This window comes from Ctenocephalides felis, unplaced genomic scaffold (genome assembly GCF_003426905.1).
Source record: "Ctenocephalides felis isolate EL2017-DRISC unplaced genomic scaffold, ASM342690v1 CF-g0.4_SCAFFOLD_01886, whole genome shotgun sequence".
Classification (NCBI taxonomy): Eukaryota; Metazoa; Arthropoda; class Insecta; order Siphonaptera; family Pulicidae; genus Ctenocephalides; species Ctenocephalides felis.
The window spans coordinates 166594443-166616909 of NW_020538040.1; the positions used below are offsets into that span (position 1 = coordinate 166594443).

Below are 22467 nucleotides of genomic sequence, written 5' to 3' on the forward strand. Positions count from 1 at the left end.
ATCTAAATATTTTACATTTTTGATTGCATCATTTAACAAACTCTTAATTACATTACATTAGGTATAAATATTTTATAAAAGTAATATTTTGAAATTTATTTCCACTTAAATCTTCTTCGTTTTCGTCCTGCTTGTGGTTCTAGTATAACTTTACCAGTGCTATTATCAAGGCTATCGATAACTTGGGCTAAGTATTGACAATTACTATTAAGTCCAAAAAGTTCAATACTTGTTCTCTAAAAACGAACAAATATTTTAGACCTGAATTGTTTAAATAAGAAAAAATATTGAAAAATTACCGCAGTACTATGTAAAACAAAGTGTGTCTCCGATTTTCTGCTACACTTCTGTTTGTATACTTTCACAAAGTATCTGAAATTAATAGTGGAAATATAGTATCAATATTTCTATGTGCATTATTAATCTAATCTAGATTTTGATTTGCAATTTACTTACTTGGTTTGTTGGTCATCATTTCTTTTGTTCCAGTTTATAGTCGCATATACTTTTCCATTTTTGTGATAATATTTTGTTTTTAAAATTAAACGCTTTTTTCCTTCAGGTATAATTTTGATGGTTGAATCGAATGTAGTGTTTAGCGTTTTTGAAGCTTTTTCACCTTTAATTTTTAATTTGTCAAATTGAGACATAGCTTGGACTTGCAGAAAGTATTGTGAATCAGGATGTAAATTTATTAATTGGACGCTTGTTTGATCCTATACAATGAAACATAATGAATGGAAAAATAACTTAATAAGGAATTATGATATGAGATAGACTTATTTCTTCTATAAAATTATGAGAAATATCTTAAATTAAATTGTATGTAGGTAATATCAAATATGTGTATCCTCATACAAAGCGTTGTTAACCCTCCGTCGGTCGGCGTGGTCTGGCCAGACTTTTCTCGACTTCAATTAAAAAAAAAACTTCTAGTAATCCTATCGACTTGAAATTTCTTGACTTTTCCTAAAATTTCATTAGCTGTCGATCAATAAAAAAATCAGGACAAAAAATGTACAGAAGGATAATTATAAGGATATTAACTTTTTTATACTTCGAACGATCGGAAAGGTCTATCTAGACCACCCATACTTGTATGAAATATACGCTTTTTGACATATGTAAACCAGTATTTTGTCTTTTTTCATGGTATTTTCTATTCAAACTACGTTGTATATATTCTTTGCTATGTGTTGTAACATGAATGTTAGTATTTTCATGACGAGAGTTCCTTGAAAACCTACCAAACTTATTGGTAATCGCAAACACTGAAAATCGGATGAGTAATGCACACATTATCAAAAAATTTTCTACCCGTACTGCGTTCGAAATTTTTTTTTTTGGCAAACCTTTAGTGAAATTATATTATCACTTTGAGTTTTACAGCTCATTTCAAAGGCGACGCACCTCATTTCGTTTTCATTTGAATTTCACATTCATTCAAAAGGCGCCGAAAAAGAATTAATATTGTTTTTCATTGATATAAAACAGAAAAAATAACAAAAAAAGCAACGATTTTTTTATATTTCTTGATTTTTTTTATATAATATAATATGTAATATTTTTATTAAAAGCAAGCTCAACACATGCAAAAGACGTTAAAAAAAAGAAAAAATCTGAACTATAAATATTTACTACTAATAATCGTTAATATATAAGACACCAAAAACTCATTTATCCCATATAAATGAATGTAAAATGAATGGTGGTCCAGCCAGACCTTTCCGACCGTTCGAAGGTGAAAAAATATCCGACCGACGGAGGGTTAAGGTAATAATTTGATTTACTTAATTTTCTTCACCACTTAACAACGAAAGATTACTATCAAGTTCTGATAAAAATTAAAACAATACCTTATAAAATGTATCCACTTATGAAAAATGAATAGTAATAAAATAGTAAGAATGAAAAACTTTATCGTAATGAAATTTTTTACGAATTATGAAAGTCATGATGATAAATCAAAATACTTAAATAAAATATTTCAAAATAGTGATAAATTTATCACATAATTAATACTTGACCTGTGGGACGATTAGCGAAGATACGAGCACGGAGTCGAGGTGCGCCTGCACACCAGGCAGTCGCCGACTCCAGTAAACTTTGTATTTGTCTATCGGCAGGTCCGCAACACGCGGCGGGCGCCACGAGAAGGTCAATTCTAGCATGCCACCCGCCGTGTTTTGCAACCTCAATGGACCAGTTCGCAGATCTTGCGGGGCTCGAGGAGGTCTAGGCACTTTATTAATTTCGATTAATACTTGACTAGTAGAATTAGGCATTATGGGAAATTACTACAACTTATGAACAAATATGAGAGAACTAAAATTAAAATTTGATTATTAAATTATGAAAAAATTGAAATTTTTGGTAGATTAGGACATTTAGAAATTTCGAGTTTTTTTTTGAAAAAAAAAAATAGAAAACTTTCAAAAATTTGCATATATATTTATGTCTTCACAAATCCAAATGATTTGTGCGTTGTTCTGCAATTTTGAAATTACTTGACTTGCTCAAAACGAATGGGGTCTGGATAAAGTTCTCTGAATCATTGCCTTTAATGCCAATGTAACAAAAAGTCTTAAAACATTATTAACTTCCCGAACGAGAAGTTTGTTTTCATCAAAAAATCCAATTCGCTAATTTTATGTTTTCACGACATTTCAAGCCATTCTAAATCGAATGAGACCAAATTAGGAAAAAGTATGTGTATAAGTGTGTAAATCGAATGCCTTTTAAAATTTAAAAGGCATTCGATGTATCTCGATGAAGACTAGCGTTTATCAGTTTTGCGCGACAATCGGCCGAGCCGTTTCTTTGTAAATAGCAAAAAAGTGAAAAAAAAATCGTCCACGTTTCAGCCCGCAATTCTGAATCGATTTTAAAAATTCAAAAACCGTTCGAAAGATATTGGTTAGGAATAATGCTGATTAGTTTTTGGTAAAGATCGGCCGGGCCTTTTTCTTGTAATAAAGTGGTAAAAATTTTTTTTTCGGCAATTTTTATGATTTTTTTTTGTGACGGTAGATACCATAGTCTTCTAGATCATACTAAAATATTACATTCAAATTGATTAGTATCAATTTTTTGGAGTTTGTCAAAATTAAAACTTTCATCGACGTTTGCTTAAAAACGCTGAACCGATTTCAAAAATTTAAAAGCCAATCAATGTATTTCGATGTGGATTATCTTTTCTCAGTTTCGTGCGACGATCGGCAGAGCCGTTTCTTTGTAAATAGCAGAAAAGTGAAAAAATTTTCGTCCACGTTTTAGCTCTCAATTCTGAATCAATTTTACAAAAACAAACTTTTCGAAATATATTAGTTAGGAATGATACTGATTAGTTTTAGGTAGAAATCTAACTTCCCTTTTTTTTAAATCAACTGTTGAAAAAATTTTTTTTGCCGATTTGTATGAACCTTTTTTTGGAAATAGATATCATGGTCTTATGAACCATACTAAAATGTTACGACACTACAAATAGTTTAATGTTAAAAATCCATCAAAGTTTGAGAAAATATTATAGTCAAAATTTGTGTCAAAAGTTGCTTTTGTGATGTGATGAGTCAAACATTATCAAATCATTAAAATTGGAAATAATAAGCTACAACTTTAGGGCATACTAGCACGTGTCTGTACAATATAATTATTAACATAATTACCGTTAATTTAAAGCTGTTTGAGAAAATACTATTCGAAGTCGCAATGTTTAGATTTAATTGAAAGCGATAACTTTATTTTTAAATAAAAAGTTGAAAATTTTATCTAAATATCTGAATTTTAATTTCGATTGATTAAGACAATTTTCACATATTTCGGGAAGTTCATGCAGTTTGCCTTAAGACTAAACGCCACTTTCAACTAGTTTTATATTATTTGAACAAGAATCAGAACTCGAGGAAGGATCTATGAGCTGTTGTGAAGATTTTCTTAACTAAGTCGGTTTTTATATAAAGCAACCCAAACAGTTGTCTATTTGATGAATTTTTATTATTACAATATCTGTAATAGTGATGAATTATTGATTCAGCATTGCCTGGTATGAGCTATTTTCACTTGAAAACATATTGAAATCTATATTTCCAAGTAAAAGACCTATGATCTCTGAGTCGAACTTCTAATCTGTAACCTCTTGCCCATGGGCCGGTAATATTAAACATATGTACAGAAGTTTTTACTTTTTTCACAATTTTTATAGCTTATCTTACATATGTAGTATTCGGTAATATATTAAGATACACAAAAAAGTTATAATATTTAAATACAATTGTACTCCAATATTGATGAAATCTAAGTATATTGACACGGGTAATTTTTTGAAGTATTTGTTCATAAATGGATGGAAATAAAAAATATTGGGTATGTACTTAGATTCAACTTACATCTGGTTTTAAAAGGACTTGTTGGACTCGAAAAACCTTTAGTTCCATTCTCGTTAAAAGCGGCTACACGAAATTGATACCAGCGACCAGGTTTCATAATCGAATCTCTTGTAAATGTAAGTAGAGTGCTGGCAAATTAAATTAAAGTAAGTAAATCAATGAAATCAAATAATTCTCTTACTTTTCGTATTTCGTTCTACATATGCTGTTTTATAAAAATTGATTGCTTGCTTTCACATACGTTATCATCATAAATTTTAATTCATTTTGTATATATCATACAGATTTATTTTAATCTACTTATCCTTCACCGTTTGGTCCTCTTTCGTGTTTGCCATTCTCCCAATCTGTTTTTAATGAATTTGGAGCCGATATGATGCCTTTCCTGCAGTACATAAATTATTTTTTGATGTGTTGCATCTGTGTTCCACCATATAGTGATATTTTTGCTTCCTTTTTTGTGTACTGTGATATTGGTTGGAATATTCGGCAGGACTAAGAAGAAAACAATTATTAAAAAATAATTATTCTGTAACTTGTTAAAAGTTTAGAAGTATATATTACTAAGCATCCTCTTACATTGAATTTGTGACAATCCAATTGGTTGTCTACAAATACTTCCACAGTGATGGGTGCAGCACATGCTAATTCCAAAACACTGAGAATCCAATGTGCAAGATTTCACACATGGTGTATCCAGGAGTGATTCCCTGCTCGCAGGGCATGTTCCAAATTTGGGCAAATCCAAGTTTAAGCATAATTTCACACAATTGTCATACTATAATTGGAGCAATCAATGGCAATTAGAAAGAAAAAATTATATTTTTTACATCACAGTACCCTGCAGGATATAAGGACACATCATATTTTTGAATTTTATGTGGTTAAATTAATTTGATGTATTATGAATAAATCTATTGAAACTTAATGTTAAAAATAATTAAGAAATAATTCGTTTATTGTTATCTATTATTTGGGATGCTTTTAGCAGAACTGATTATAGTTCAAATTGGATCACGATTGTAACTAAGCAGGTTACTTAGTTCCAATCGTGATCCAATATATTTCTTACTTCTTGCCTAGTTCTTATATTTTTGAAGATTTTGGGTATTTTTATAAATGTGTGATGCGCATATATATACAATTTTTATAATATAGAAAAATACATTTGAAAGAATGAGGTATATCTTGATAAATCGCTACATAGATGATTTTACAGAAATATTCAAAAAAAGCAATGTATGAAGGATGAAATGATGAACTGATTTATGCTATTTGTTTTCTCATTGATTAATAATCAGAATCAGATGTGTTCTATAAACTTATTCTTGGTTTACTATTTTTACGAATACTAATAAAAGGTCATCCAATGAGTGTCCAATTGAGATATACATATTATATTTATTCAATTCTGAACGCCATTATAAAGCAATCCAAATAACAATTCTTTATAAATGTGATATTGCGAAAAGGTCCTGGAAGGCTATTATTTACTTGAAATCGCATTTATTATTAAATAATTATAAATATTTTTCAAGTAAAAACATAGGTTGTCTAACAAGGGAACCCTCAGGTTTACTCTTCTGGGATTTTGATGAAACTTTGCATGGTGATAGAGTTGATAGTCAACCCGAGTCTCATAAAATATTATAGGTCTATGAGAAATGGTTTAATCTGGAACCATGTGATTGAGACGACTCTATGAATCAACTTTTGAACTAATATACAAAATTTCAAATAAATCATTCTTAAAGTTTTTGGTTTTGTGCATTTATTTCAATCAGAGTTAACGATAAGGTAACTCTGAATAATGTATATATTTTTTTCAATATTTACAAATTAGTGCCTGCATAAAAAAATATTGAACGTCGAAATAATTAGATAAATTGAATTTTAATATCGGCTTTGAACGATTGATTTATAGATGTAAGAAGCCGACTTTATTGTATCAGTGAAGCGAACATAATTAATAACCAGTGGATAACGAGAATTGCATTTTTAACATCGAAGTTTCTCCTTAAGGGTTTCTTAATATTCACCTTTGGAATTTTATTTGCAAAGTCACTTTCAACACACACACACACATATATATACATATATATATATATATATATATATATATATATATATGCATATTAATATATACTTAGTTTATTTTTACATTTTTGAACGTGGCGCGCGACTGCCAGAAATGACTATTTTCAAATCATTGACAAAAACGTCATTCTTCTTAAAAGAAATTGTGAATAAATAAATAAAAAAATTAAGTCATTCGATGTATCTCGATGAGGACTATTGTTCGTCAGTTTTGTGCGACGATCGACCAAGCCGTTTCTTTGTAAATAGCAGAAAAGTAAAATTTTTCGTTTACGTTTTAGCCCGCAATTCTGATCCGATTTTAAAAATTCAAAAACCGTTTGAAAGATATTGGCTGGGAATAATCGATCTGCTTAATTTTTGGTAAAGATCGGACGGGCCGTTTTCTTGTAATAAAGTGTTAAAAAAATTTTTTTCGACGATTTTTGATTTTTTTTTTTACGGTAGATACCATAGTCTTATAAATCATACTAAAATATTACGGTTCTGCGACAAGTCCTTTAACTTCAAAAATTTGTTAAAGTTTACAAAAATTAGTATCGTTTTTTTGGCATTTGTCAAAATTAGACTCCACGTTTGCTCAAAAACGCCTGAACCGATTTCAGAAATTTGAAAGTCATTTGATGTATCTCAATGAGGACTATCGTTCGTCAATTTTATTCGACGATCTGCCAAGCCGTTTCTTTGTCATTTGAAAAAAAGTGTTAAACTTTTCGTCGACATTTAAGCTCATACTACCGAATCGATTTTAAAAAATCAAAAACTGTTCGAAAGATATTAGTTGGGAATGATACTGGTTAGTTTTAGGTGAAAATCTACCGAGCTCTTTTCTTGTAATTAACTGTTAAAAAGAAAATTTAAGCCGATTTTTATGGTACCCTTTTCGCAATATATATCATGGTCTTATAGAACTTACTAAAATATTACGGCTTTACGACAAGTAGTTTAATTTTAAAAATTCATCAATGTTTGAGAAAATAAGTAGTTTTTTGACGTTTGTTGAAATTAAAATTAGACGATTTACTTGGTCTTAATAAAAATACTAAACCATTGAAGTCCTACAGAAACTGGTTCAATTATAAAAATGATTGATTTTTCAAAATTTGCTTTTAGAAATTACTCCGAGTTTTAACGTGTTCGTTCGTTTTCAATCATGTGTAATAAATCCACTTGGAATACTTTTAATCATTCATAAATTAATTTATTTTTTATTGATTAAGTCAATTATTTAAACTCATCGGGAAGTTCATGTAACTTGCCTCAAGGCAAAATACCAATACCAACTAGTTTATGATAATCTATTCGAAAACATTTAATATTCTTTGAACATTTTGTTACGGTACGGAAAGTTCTAGCAATTTGCCTTAAGGCACGATGCCATACACCACAATTATTTACATTTTTTACAAATATTTTACTAACAAACTTTTGAATTTGGCGCGCAACTGTCAAAACTGTCTATCTTCATGTCAGTGACAGAAATGTCATTCTTCAAGCAAACATTACCATAATTTCACACTGATCATTGACAAACATCGTTTTTATAATAAACATATTTTAAAAGTTTCAATTTGTCGTTAAAATGGAATTGTCATACATTCAAATCTCTTTTAGTGTTGTGCATTTAAGGTCTAGTTTTGGACATAAAGTTTATTGTAAGTACAAGTTTCTGTTTTGCAACATAGTTTGCTAGGTTAAGTGATTTTATTTTGCAATTTTGCTAACAATTACGATTTTAATTTATTTTAATATAATTATGTTCCAACCAGTTATACCTCTATTCATTTCCCATGGGCGAAGAAAGAATAATCAAATTGAATCTTTCTATAAAAGTAAATAAATCATCGTGGTCCATGTGGTCCATCGTAGTAACATGGTGTACCAAAAGTTCGTTTAATTTTGAACCAGCGGCATTATTGAAAAGTTATTGTTAAAACAATTACGTATCACATATAGTTTACGTAATAAAAATAGATTTTCTATTTTGGTATTTTTGTAATTAATACAATTTTTTTTATCTAATTTATAATTTTTTGAATTCAGTTTCAGAAATATATAAAAAAAAAATTATGGCCCACTCTATATTTTTCCAACAACTTATATAAGGAGGCGTCCATTAATCATGTGAGGTTTTTAAGGGGCACAACTTACCATATTTCGATAGGTTGTACCTTTAAAAATAACATACCAAAATTTTAAATCGATATCTTAAATAGTTTTTGAATTTGTTGCAGCGATTACTCAAAAACAAATGATCCGATCACTATCGAATTTTTTTTGCATGTTCTATATATAGTTCTCCGTAAAATGAACTATCGATTTTTTGATCGGATCAAAAATCTAATTTTGGCAGTCCAAAAATGACCAAAATTTAGGGTAAAATTCGACTTTTTTAAAAAAAAAAACGCCGTCATTTTGTCAATTTTTTATTTTTTTTCTTTATCGTAGTTCATTTTACAGACAATATTGTATAGTTTAACGAGAATTTTTTTGAAATTTCATCTACGTAGAAGGCCGGAATCACTGCAGCAGTGAAGGGCCTTTTTTTGTCGCGTCGTTGGAGATCGACGATAACTTAAAAAATATTCAATTTTTTTCTTCAAAATTTTTATTATGTATTCTTAAAACATGTATAAATATATTCTTAAAATTTTGAAATGATGGATAAAGTAGTTGTTCTAATATAAATTCCCAAAAATCACCTTTTTTTAGGCGGTTACACTAGTTGTGCTCCTTAAGGGGAGGGGGGTTTGACAAAAAATCACGAAATATCACGTGGCGGAGGGAGGAGTATAATGAGATATCACTCGTTTTTATTTTTTAATTTATTTTTTCAAAACATTTTCAAAGAAAATCAAATTTTACACTTTTCACATAAATAAAAAGGCACGTGATGTTTGGTGGAGGAGGGGGGGTCTAAAAATCTTTAAAAAGTCGCTCACGTGATTAATGGACGCCCCTTAATTACTTGTTCAGATTTTGGAAAATAATTTTTGTATCAATACTAAATGTTTTAATTTTTCATTAAACGTTTTTGTTGTGTTGTTCTGGCAGCGAAATTTGAGATACCCAGCTGTAAGTCTGTAAATACTTGTATATTGACACCCCAAAGTTGTCTCAAAACCTACATATGGTAGCGTGTCATATGTAGGTTTTGAGACAACTTTAGAGTGTCAATATATAAGTATTTACAAACATACAGCTGGGTGTCTCGAATTTAGAGATTCTTACCTAATTTAACCTCAAATGACTGAAATATTGTAAATACATTTAAAAATCATTGTTGCGCAATTTTTCTAGCAATATAGATTTATCAATACTCAACTGATAATAACCAATATATTACATTTGTCAGGCTATAAATTAATATCCAATATTATATAATATACATAAATGTTTTTTTATTCATTTTTGTATATAATTTCAATATTTTTCTTTTATTTTTGAAAATAGCGTTCTGTACGCATCGCTTCTAACAGCATTGCGCCCCACAGGTTGGAAACCACGGAACTATTGGTTTATGCAAAGATCGTTTTCAACAATAAATGAGCTACAAATCATACCGAAAAATAAATCAAACAAGCTTGAAATAAATCATTTCGAATTGTGAAGGCGGAGACTTTTTTATGGTCATTCAACACGCTGAGTTTAATTTCTGACAATGCTTTTGAGTCCAAATTTAATTTTACTCATCATGTTTTAGATTACGTTTGTCACTGGCCAAGAATTCAAGAATTATTTAATCAGAATTTAAGAGCATAACCAAAACATATCGTATTTACTCTGCCAAAGAAATATGATTCACCTAACAATCAACGCCTCGATGCGAATTAAGCGTTTTGTTTATTTCAACGGAAACACTTAATACAGCAATAAATATTTGCAAAACTTAATATGAGATTTAGCTAGTAACTTTTTTTTTGTTAAATTAATAACATCAATCGGAACTTCTGATTGTCTGATGACCTATTGTTTTATATACTATTGTGTGATGACTTCTTAAAAACATGGCTTTATAGATGGTAACCCAACGGTTACCCCAACCCCCAACGGTCCTATCTCTATGTGATGAATTTATTATTGCAATTTATTTAATACTCCAAAATTTTTTAATTGATGCTGTAATGCCGAGACATCTTGAAGAATGCTATATATTAGTTCGTTTGAATGACTGAGCTTAATTTAAATTTCCACAGATCCCACTTATTATTTAGATGATAATAAAAATACCGGGTTATAATTTCTAGCACTCGTCAGCACTCATTAGTGAACAGCATTTCAATCTTTTCTAGGAAAAAAGTAAAATGGCGAAAATAGTAGGTAATGATTATCCTTTATACGTAGGACACCAAAAGCTACAGTCTGGAACCACGGTTTTTAACCTGTGGGTATGTGTATCTTTACTTCATATTGTATATTAACCCTTTCCACTCGCGAATTCCAAGAATTATATGAGTTTTAACGTCGGAGGGGTGGCATCTGAGTGGAAAGGGTTAATTTGTTGCAACGAATTGAGTATGTATAAAATTGGATTGTTAGAAAAATTAAGAGGAGCGCAAAAATTTTTGTAAAAAAGGGGTATTTTTAAAGCTTGGAGACCACTGGTTTAGAATCCTTGTTGTTTCAGATTTCATATCATGATGGTTGTGAAAACCTACAATCAAATAATGTTCATAAAAATCTATTGATATTTTTTAATTACTATATCAGCATCCAGTATCAAATATAACAATGGGATAGAACTAAAGAGATGATGATGATTCTTATTATTCATAACTACATGTATTTAACATATATTTTTATAAAAAATGCAATAAAATTAAATTGGTAAAAAATCTATCAATATATTATAGCATAATAGAAGCTTTAGGCCATTAACCCCACGTTGTATAACTTAACTTGATCCCAAAACATTTCCAAAGCAATGAAACTGTTATTATAAACTCCCATCACCTTTGCTGTTTACTTCGCATGTTAACGAGTAGTATTTCTCATTTATATTTTATTTACTATAATAACAGAAATAAATCATGTTTATTTTCCTGCTGTTTTCGAAATGTCAATCGTTTTAAATACGGCGCGTAGTCCTGAGCCGCAACGGCGGCAGCATTCGCTCATCAGTTACTCGCAGGCGTTTCTTTAACGAGCAAGTGGTGCCGATGGCCACGTACATTCCCTTCACGACGTGTAAACAAAGAAACCGTTGGACTGCACTTAACCAATGTGAGCACATTCAATGCAGTGGTATAAAAATTGAAAATAATGAAATACCAACCTGCTCTAAATTATTCTAATTGTTAACTTTCCGAAGGAGAAGTTCGTTTTCTCCAGAAAATCCGACTTGCCAATTCCGTTTTCTTGACGTTCCAAGTTATTCTGAATTGTTTGAGGCCAAAATTTGAAAAAGTAGGTGTATGAGCCAAAATTCAACACCTTATCGACGTTTTTTTTTAAAAAAAATTTGAATCATTTTTTATTCAAGTTATGGATCGCATTGATCAGTTCTTGGAAAAAATTGGCCTTTTCATTTTTTTATTTGGATAATTTAGATTTAACTTTCATCAATTACGTTCATTAGATAATGTTATTTTATGATCAGGCAGTTCCTCAATATATTCTCTATAATGCTGTACTTTTAAGCACGTGGAGTACCGCAAGGTGTTTTCGTAGGAACGCCTTTTCGCGTAGCATATTTTATTTCTATTAGTGGTTCGTCTTCAATTTTGATTAATCTACTAGACTTTTATAAGAATATATTTTCTATAATGCTGCACTTTTAAGCAATTGGAGTACCACAAGGTGTTTTCGTAGGAACGCCTTTTCGCGTAGCATATTTTATTTCTATTAGTGGTTCGTTTTCAATTTTGATTAACCTACTAGATTTTTAATTTTTTTTACAAATATTGCATAATAGCTTAACAATGTTAACACTGTTTTAAATTACATTTTATGTTATACATGGAATTTAATAAAAATGCATTAAAAATCGGTAAAACTTCGTTATTTTACGATCGATTTATTTATAAACGAAAAATGATTTAATTATAAAAATTCTTTAAACTTTGGAATAATGTTTTTTATTCTATACATACAAGCGCGTGTTCGTGCACTCTAATTTATACAATTACAGATCTTATTATAAGTTTGTTTCAAAGATATCAATTGAAAATTGCATTTATTAGAAAAAGCTTTATTTTTTAAATAAAAAGTTCAACATTGTATTTAAATAGCTAGATATCAATTCTTATTGACTATGTGGATTATTAACGTATCAGGAAGTTCATGCAATTTGCCTTAAGGCAAAATGCGACTTACGCCTAGTTTCATTTACTCTTCAACAAAACTCTTTATGCTCACAGCACAATGGTAAGTATAAATCATGACAAAATTTTAACCTCAGTTTTGAAACAGAATGTGCTCAAAACATGATTTGTTCATATTGTTTAAGTTGTTTTTACGAAATTTATATCTATTTGTCGTGTAAAACTTTAGCGACTCTTAGCCTACAACTAGTTTAAATAGTGTTTTTCCTAGGATACATTTTTTTCTTATAATTAGCCAAATTAGCCGTCACTGGTTGGCATACGATTTAGGCATTCTAAACTTACCAAAAGTTAGGTAATACTCCTTAATGGAAAAGGTGCAGATATAAAAAAAAATGTTGGTTAAATATTATAGTTATTTTCTTAATGCCCAGTGAAAGGAGTATTATTCAATTTATATTTTCTTATATATCCATTGTTATCGACTAATTTATCTTTCTCAATAAATAATCTTTATTTCTCGATTATTTGTACATACTTCTCGAAAGCAACAAATTTATGAGTGTGCGGTCACAATGAATATTAGCATATTTATTTGTTAAATATGTTAATGTATATTGAAATACGAATTTTTAACGAGATGTATTTCGTGCTGGAGCAAATAATTAATTGCGATTCTGTGCTAAAGTGACGGTTCAATATCTGTTGCTGGCATGTTATATTTTGTGGTCAATCATCGTCGCTAAAATTTTATGGCGCATTTCCACGCGAATATAAATGAGTGGTTATGATCGTCCACACATAAATAATGTTGTCTCCTGGCCGTGTTCGCGGTCATTTTTAAATATATATCGAATTTATCTCAAGGGGCTCCGATATAGGATGAATCAAAAATTTTTCAAGGCACATTTTAATGATGTAATTAATAATCAGGATAATTTACCACGAGACTTACTCATGATAATTAGTTTTTTTCCTCATATTTTCTAGGTTGAACTATTTAAGAATATGTGTGCAAGAGGATTCTTCAAAATTTAAATTATTTTCGAAGATATTAAGTTAAGCTGACCATGATAATCTTCTTCTATAAAACGCGTTTTCCTCGAAACTTTCTTTTTCCATACAATACCCACGATTTCTCAGCTTATTTGGAACTGATTTACTTAAAAATTTTAAAGGGTCTTCTTTATAGACTTATAGACTCATCAATATGAACTACTCTCATCTCCAAATTCAGATTTTTGTTGTAAAAAAGTTGTATTTTTTTGGACGTAGTTCATGCAATTGCGTATTAGTTATTAATATTTTAGATTAATAAAATATTATATAATATTAATATTTTTTCTTCCCATTATTTAGGGAATTTTGAGTATGGTCAGATGCCATTTTTTTAGACCCCTACTAGTTCGGATGTATTTTCGTTTTATTATATTGGCCATGAAGGTGACAATCTTCATGGCATTGAGCTTTTACACAGAATGGTTGCGGGGTAGCGGAGAGTTTAATGGGACTAATTGTCCACTTCTAAATAAGTCCGCGAAACAACATGTGTAATAAATAATAAATAAATATATCTTCTTTCATTATAATTTAGTGACAAATCAGTGATTGTAATTAGAACTGCAACAAATACATAATATATCAACAAACCAGTGTTTAATACAGTCTACAGCAACAAGGGTTAAATTATAACCCAACAAACTGAATTATTGAAAGAGAGTTTTAATAAATTCCATAACTACGTAGCGCACATATACCCCTTACTCTATCACCTTCTAGATTTATGACTATTTTTAATCTTTATCTTATTTTATATTCTCAAAACATTTAAAAACTTGTAAATAAAATATAGTAAAAATATTGTTTCCTTTTTTGCGGTTTTTGAAAAATTGCATTAAATTCATACTTTGACACCAGGATATCCCCTTGAATAATGTAAAAATAAAACGATTTTGTGAAAGCATAACTGAATGAAATTTTCTATCACATCTGATAATTTTTATTCATATTATGTAATAAAGGAATAAATGTATGTACATATATCAATAAAGATGTCAAATTAATTAGCATTTGCATAGAATGAAAAGGGTAAGGATAAAAGTACAATAAAGTACACATTAAATATTTTACAATAGCAATTTTCAGCATAAATTGCACTTTGAAGGAAGCGATTCCCAAACTTCTATATACCCTTTTAATTTCAAGAGTTTGTTTATGTGTTATGACGATGCTGATATATGTTTCTTATAAATATAAAAAATACATTTACATATGAAAAATATTTTTGCAACATTTATTTTACTACATGTGTTCAAGTAATGCGAATTCTCTGTTAATGTCCACAAATGAAAGCTCAGATGATGAGTCTACTAGAATTTGCATACAAGGTTAGCGTTGAACAAATATTGCTATACGAATTCCATATAATTACATCCAATAATGCTTTAACATTGCTGTAATCATATCCCTCTGTATTGCGAACAAACGCAGAGCTAATGTCTTGTGTTCATTTTCCATAGTAATCCTGAGCTTTGATCTTTGTACGTATTATTAATTTTAACAATGACGGACGATAAAACTTGATTAAAATTTGTAGTCGAGTCAACATTATTTGTGGACATTAAATCTTAAAATATGACGATTAAGATTATTGTTTCCTGAGGATATTAATATTAATATTCTGCGGACTTTATGAGATGAGGAATTTAAATTCAAAACTTTATTGATACCACTACTAATAAGTTATACATATGAGCGCTTAAACAACTACTCATATTTATCAGCATGAGAGCCGCTTAATATTTCAAATGGACGTATGTTCTTTCTGCGATCATGATTGTTTTAGCAACGAACTTCGAGTTACATATAAATATATATATACATACATATATATATATATATATATATATATATATATACCCACTGTCAATTTAACATCCATAAACCGAGTTTATGCACGATTTCTTTGAAGCACGACTTTGGCTGAGCTTTAATAAGTTATTACCTAATTGTTTATCAAATGATTGTACTTTACTGTTTGTTTGTACTACAGACATATAAATACATCTTCTACATGAGAATATTTATTTGCTTCAGGAAATACTTTAGTTTTGATGATTATTCTTGGAAAAGTATTTTAAAAATATTATTTTGAATTTCACCTTATGTAGGCATAATTTGCTAATGTGTTCATATAATATACGGTTTTGAAAGGCTTGGTCTCAAAATTTTATTTCTGAAATCAAATTTGAGTTTGAAATCAATTGTTTGAATTTTATATAAAGTTCTTTATTAATATTTATTTTCCACCAATAGTTTTTTAATGCAATAATAATTCTGAGAGAACAGCGTGACTTAAGACGTTTTTCAGAAATTCACCGAAAATTCATATGTGTCATTGTATATGCAAATATTTTTATTTTATATTGTCTGCGGATATTGCTAATCTTTTACCGTTTATTGTATTGTTATCCGTGTTATAAAAGCTTTATTTTATTCGGAAGCTCACTTCTTAGTCTTAGAATTTTAGACTTTCATTTAACATTGCTTTCATTAAACTTTTATTTGACAAGCTCCAATGTGCAAGAGAGAAACATTTGACGGTTTTTACTTTTTCACTTGAAATTTTTCAATAATAAAATTATAAAATATTCAACCATTTTACAATCTTGATTAATAAATGCGCCAACTTTTGATGAAACTGATCAACACACTTTAGTACAGTTTTTTAAAAGGAAGGCACTCACAAAATCGACGGTTTTTGTAAATTTTAAATTTATAATTCAAGAAAAAGTTTGTCCTAAGTGGTGCTAAAAATGTTATTCACGATTACGGTTCCGAAGTTTAAATGAACAAATTTAATAGAAATTAACCCAAATAACCGAGAAATGGTCACAATTTTACCAAAGCGCTAGGTTGCACTTAAAAGCTCAAAACTTACAAATAACGTGAAATATTTTTGTTTAATTTTTTTTAGTACAGTTGAGATTCAGGGACAGGATAAGTTCTGGGACATATTACTATTTTCTAAAAATACAATAAAATATTTTCCATAAAAAATTATTGATAATTATCAACCCAAATTAGAAATAATGGATATCACATAAAAGCGTGATTTGTATGGATGTGCTTCGTACCTGACTAACAACGATTATTTATATTTTTTCTTGATATATATGATATATTTATATTATATGATATATTTTATGCTTTATGATTAATAGTTTTAAATAAACTAATTTCCTAATTAATATTATAATATATAATATGCTTTTGATCTTACATGATTTTGACGGTCGTAACAGCGTGCTTCGCACCTAGCAAACCATAAATCGTCATCCAGACGTAGACGTGCTACATCCTTTGATACATAATTTGCAATTTTTTGGGCATACAAGTAATTCATAGTTGTTAATAATATGACGAATGACATATATAAACGTGACATCTGAAAATAATAATAAATAAGTAAAATAATGCATTTAAATAAGACACGTAACTAGACATTCAGGGGGTAGATTTTACCATAAAATAGGCCAATGTTAAGGCTAAGCTATGTTATGTAGTAGTTTTAATATAAAATGGTACTAAAAACTGTGAAAATCCTATGTGGTTTCTGTTTTAGAATACGCACAAATGTCTAAAAACCTATTTTATCATAACTGCATATTAGAGATATGGCTTAACAACATATGAGTGAAGTTGCATTTTATGCGTAAAACGCACGATTGCACAGCAAATACAAGGTATTTTGGCAGTATTTAGTAGCATTTTGTATGCAAACTGGAACTTAACATAGCCTTACCATAGGGCGGCTGACTTACTGCAATAATGGAAACTTGTTCGAACGAACATACTTCATTTTTTTCCCTTTGGACTCAAAATCAGTATAAATTAACTTAACATTGGTCTGTTTTACGGCAGAATCGGCCCATAAACTTACTTAACTTCAACATGTTTAACAATAGTACAAAATGTTATAATAATAAGGATTCATTAATACCTAAAGTTCTAATTTGTATTATTGCTGATATTCTTACTATATTTGTTTTATGATATTTAAAATATTATATTATATTATTTATACAACAAATAAATCAGCAATAAAAAGAATTGAACCAAAGTTAAATTTGCTTTTGATCACTTTTTATATTGACGAATAACTTTCAAAAGCTCTGAAAGCTATAATAAAAATACATTCTTACTAGTGTTTTGATTCATTGAATGATTGATTTAAGAAGTCATTGTTACAGTTCTATGCAACAAAAAATGTTTTTCCTCAATTATTGTATACTTACGTTTTTAATTTCTTCTTCGCAAATTATAAAGTATGCTAAGTTTTTCATGAAGCACTTGTATAGTTTTCACATATTTTGTTTTCTTTTTAATCTTCAATCACATTTGCAAATAACTTGCACTTCAAATCATTTTCATATATCTCCGACAATAGTATTCATTCATTCTTGAACTATTCCATTAGAATACTGTTATGTTACATTAAACTTTTACACGACACAATAATTAATTTGGGAATGATTGATTTATTTTGGTTTATAAATCCATTAATACGAATGCAGGAATAACTAACTCACATATCATATTTCAATAATCAGTTAACACATAATTCAAATTTCTATAAATTTACTAGAATTAAATTCCGGACTATATTATTCAAATTATAGCGCGGAAAATAGTTCTAATGTTTTATGGGGTAGTTTTCTTCGCGCACTTGGTTTTCCGTATGCCGGACTTGAATGTAAGAATTTGCCAGTCCGCCGACCATGGCCCAGCACGGACCTTTGTCGTATCCTCGAGGAGGGATAAAGAACACAGCAGTGCTTCTCAATCTGTATATATATTAACTTTAAGATAGTCCGCAATCCAATCATTCTTGGTTCTTCTTCCTAATTAAATACTTATTTTATGAAAAATATAAAATTTTTATTGTAATTTTTTTATTAATGATAAAAAATAAGCAAGTATGATGTTATTCTCAAAATTTAGCTTCACTTGTCGCTAAGTTATGAAACAAATGGAATTTTACCCATGTTAATTCTAAGATAATAATATTAATATTAAGAGCTAAAACTTTCCGAAAATATTTTTTCATCAATGTGTAAGCATTTGAGCTCCTGGGAGCAAGGAAATTGGAAAACATCCGTATTAAGGACCGCCCTAATATAAATATATATATGTATGTATATATATATATATATATATATATATATATATATATATATAACAGGGAACTGAAAGCCGAAGCACACGATCAAGAAGCATGGAAACAAAAGTTTGGAAAGGAAAATACATGAAAAAAAAGGGGGGGATAGACAATAGTGGTAATGGGATGAAGGAAAAGGAAATCATTTGTTGTGGTGGCTCTCACACCATGGACCTGCCTTCGGGCAGACTACCATTTATTATTATTATTATTATATATATATATATATATATATATATATATATATATGTATATATATATATATATATATATATATATATATATACTGGCAAGCCCGGCCAAGCTTTGCTGCGGCTTTTACTATAATCAATCCTCCGGATTGAAATTTGAGTCTGATGATCAATTTTTTTTAAATTTACATCAATCAATGAATGAACAAAATTATTAAAGTTTCAAATAAGTTTTCTTTTTTTTTCAAAAAATATTCACCAACTTCCAATTTGAGAATGAAAATTTTTGCTGATATTTTTTATTCAATTTTTTATATAATTTCTGTTTTTAATAAAAAATGTATAAATACTTCTTATACTAGTAATTTATTTTTATAACAGGGGTGACTGGGCACGGTTGTGACACTATTTTTTTGATCAACAATTTTGTTATTTTACCAGTCGCTAGAGAAAAGTAAGTATTAAATGGTAACTTGAACATTTGTCTTTGTGGAAATATTGAAATACTGTCCTTAAATACGATGGATTTGGATATGTCATAAATTGGATATGTCATAAAATCGAATCATACAAGAAAAAAGCGAGTGTCACAATCATCCAGGCCTCCAAGACGGTCGTGACATGCACAAACGTAGGTCAAAAACAGAAGCTATAAATACTAAAATGGTTTTCAACAATTTTTATTGTTAGAAATATGTAAAACAATATGCTTATAAATATAACAATATATAACTTTTTTAAACGAAGTTAAGATAAAATTTGTAAAATCTTTATTTTCTGTATTGAATTTTCCTTTTTTTTCTCTTTCGTAGTTTGTCTTAGTTGAGTTAGATTTATTTTATCTGTCTAATCTTCACCACAAAAGGACAAGAAATACATGTCGCAACAATACCCACAAAAATTGTCACAACCGTACCCAACGCACACTTTTGAAAACAAATTATCGTTATGGATGGTTAAGCTAAATTATCTACACAAAAACTAATTTCTGGTAAATAACTTTTAATGTTTAACTTACACCAAAATAATTAACAAAGTGATCTATCTGTATACAAGTAATTGTTATTATTGAAAGAAATTGAACAAACTTACTTTTGACTCTTTAAAAGCAATGCGGTCTTTAAATCATGCTAATGTAATAATGAAACTTGTTTTAACAAACATACTTTATTTTTCTCCCTTTGGACCCTATCTCACAATCAACATAGTTTAGCTGTTATGATAATCATCTCTCCTACATTTAATACTACCTACTACCTTTAATACATTTATTTCGATTCTTAATTCTAAGTTATTATATTCCGAGTGATCAAAATCTAGATTTTAAAATGATGAGATTTAAATTTAAGTTTATTTTAATTTGCTTAATTAATCTATATCGATTTAATTGTTGTCGAAAAATGTTAAGAACCTCTGTCAAAATATTGTTCCCACCGCGTTATGTTCTTGCTGATGACGATTCTCAAACATTCGCAAAATACGACCAATTCCTAATTATTATTTCAATTTCAACTAATAAAAATATTTTAACTAATTGTTGATTCATTAATGAGCTAGCTGGACCAAGTAAACATTGTGATAACATATAATAAACAGTTTAATAAGATTTCAAAAGAAACATGTTTAAGGTATTTAAGGAATAGTGATGGTCTACTTTTTTCAATAGATTCTTTTTTATTCCTATAATCATAGTTATTAAAATAAATGTGAGGTTGTGTATAATAAGTTTTTGCTTGAAAGCCTGGAATGAATTTATTCTAATGATCAATCTATAAAGTAGACCTCATGCTTTTTCAGTCTTCCGTAGAATATAAATAAAAAGAAAATTATATATTGAGATTCAAAAAAACTGTAATTACTTAACTTTATAAGTAGTTTATGGTTTTACATTTTACTATAAGAATTTGTAGATATTTTACAGCTGCTTGTTTCAATAAAAACATTTTAGGGTGTTTGTTGAAAGACTTGCATCTCTCTTGATGTTAATTATATAATTGACAAATACTACAAATTATAACAAAACGCACAGAATTATTTCGATATTTTTATTATTAATTTTATAAAAATATAATACAAATTATTATTTCATAAAAACCAATCAACTAATATAGCGCCGAATCATATTATAGTCGTCAATCATTGAATTTAAAATTAATACGTGAATTGAGAGTTCGAGTTCGTAGACTTCATGAATCTGTTGAATTAGCAATAGTCATCTTTTCCCTCCTGGTCTTCCCCATTTCCATTACCATAACCGCCATCATCATGACCACCGTCGTCCATTCCTTCGTATCCGTTGGAGCTTTCCTGACCTCCATTCTCGTAACCACCATTTTCGTAACCGCCGTTTGTATAACCGCCATTTTCTTCGCCGCAATCTTCTTCAGCACCACCATCACCACCATCACCACCATCACCACCATCACCACCATCACCACCACCATTCATTTCATAGCCACCACCATTTTCCTCTCCAACGCATTCTTCTTCTACTTCTTCCATCTGAAAGTTTTAATAATATGTTCAATAGCAAATATATTACATTTCACAATTAGGTATATTTTGGTGCTAATGATATGACCAAGAATATTTTAATTGATTTTTTTTAACTTAGAATTTTGGTATAATTGTATCTAAAAATATAAATATTTTGTTAAGCTATTTGATTTTTAGAACGAAATTTTTCCCCATGTTGTAACACTGAATTATTTTGAATTCAAATAAATACTAATAGATTTTTAATAACTTTTAATTCTCGTGGTGTTAATAGATTTTTGATATTGGACAGGAACACTATGATATATTTCTTCTATGTTTCAAGTCAGATAGAATATTTTTAATTTTTTGTGTTAAATTTTGAATATCTTACCGATGATGCACGAGCCATCGCAAAGATGCTCAGGCCAGCAATTAAAAGGAGAACCAGGCTGAATTTCATGTTGATATGATTGATGTCAGAACAAGAAGTAGACTGATTTAGCTAATCCAAACCTAATGCTTTTATATGATTTTAAATCCGTTTATTTTTATTTTAACAAAAAGAAAATTAAAATACGATCGCATTTTAACGCATAGTTAATGCCTTTGTTTTATTGCCATTGAAATATTTTCATTCATTGCGAAACGTTCATAATACGCAATATTCTAAATATTTTTGTTTTTGTGTGTATGGGTATGTTTGTTTTCTATAAAGTATTTAATAATTACAAAAAAGTTAGTTATTGATGTGCGTAACTATTTTTTTCATTATATTTCTATTTTTACAGTTGCCTATGTATGTTTAAAATTCATTGCCATCATGATATATATTT

At 29.0% G+C, this 22467-nt stretch overlaps 2 protein-coding genes across 2 annotated transcripts; both read right to left on the reverse strand.

Moving 5' to 3' along the window:
• Positions 1 to 95: 95 nt before the first annotated feature.
• LOC113376201 (anosmin-1) lies at positions 96 to 17150 on the reverse strand. Its single transcript, XM_026616115.1, has 8 exons — positions 17028 to 17150; positions 4965 to 5163; positions 4697 to 4880; positions 4386 to 4513; positions 2028 to 2242; positions 457 to 716; positions 300 to 372; positions 96 to 236 (listed from the first exon to the last, which is right to left on the reverse strand). Exons 1-8 carry the CDS (start codon positions 17148 to 17150, stop codon positions 96 to 98), a joined length of 1323 nt encoding a protein of 440 aa, XP_026471900.1.
• A 4208-nt stretch (positions 17151 to 21358) lies between these two features.
• On the reverse strand, positions 21359 to 22094 carry LOC113376203 (glycine-rich cell wall structural protein-like). Its single transcript, XM_026616116.1, has 2 exons — positions 22026 to 22094; positions 21359 to 21658 (listed from the first exon to the last, which is right to left on the reverse strand). Exons 1-2 carry the CDS (start codon positions 22092 to 22094, stop codon positions 21359 to 21361), a joined length of 369 nt encoding a protein of 122 aa, XP_026471901.1.
• Positions 22095 to 22467: the final 373 nt, after the last annotated feature.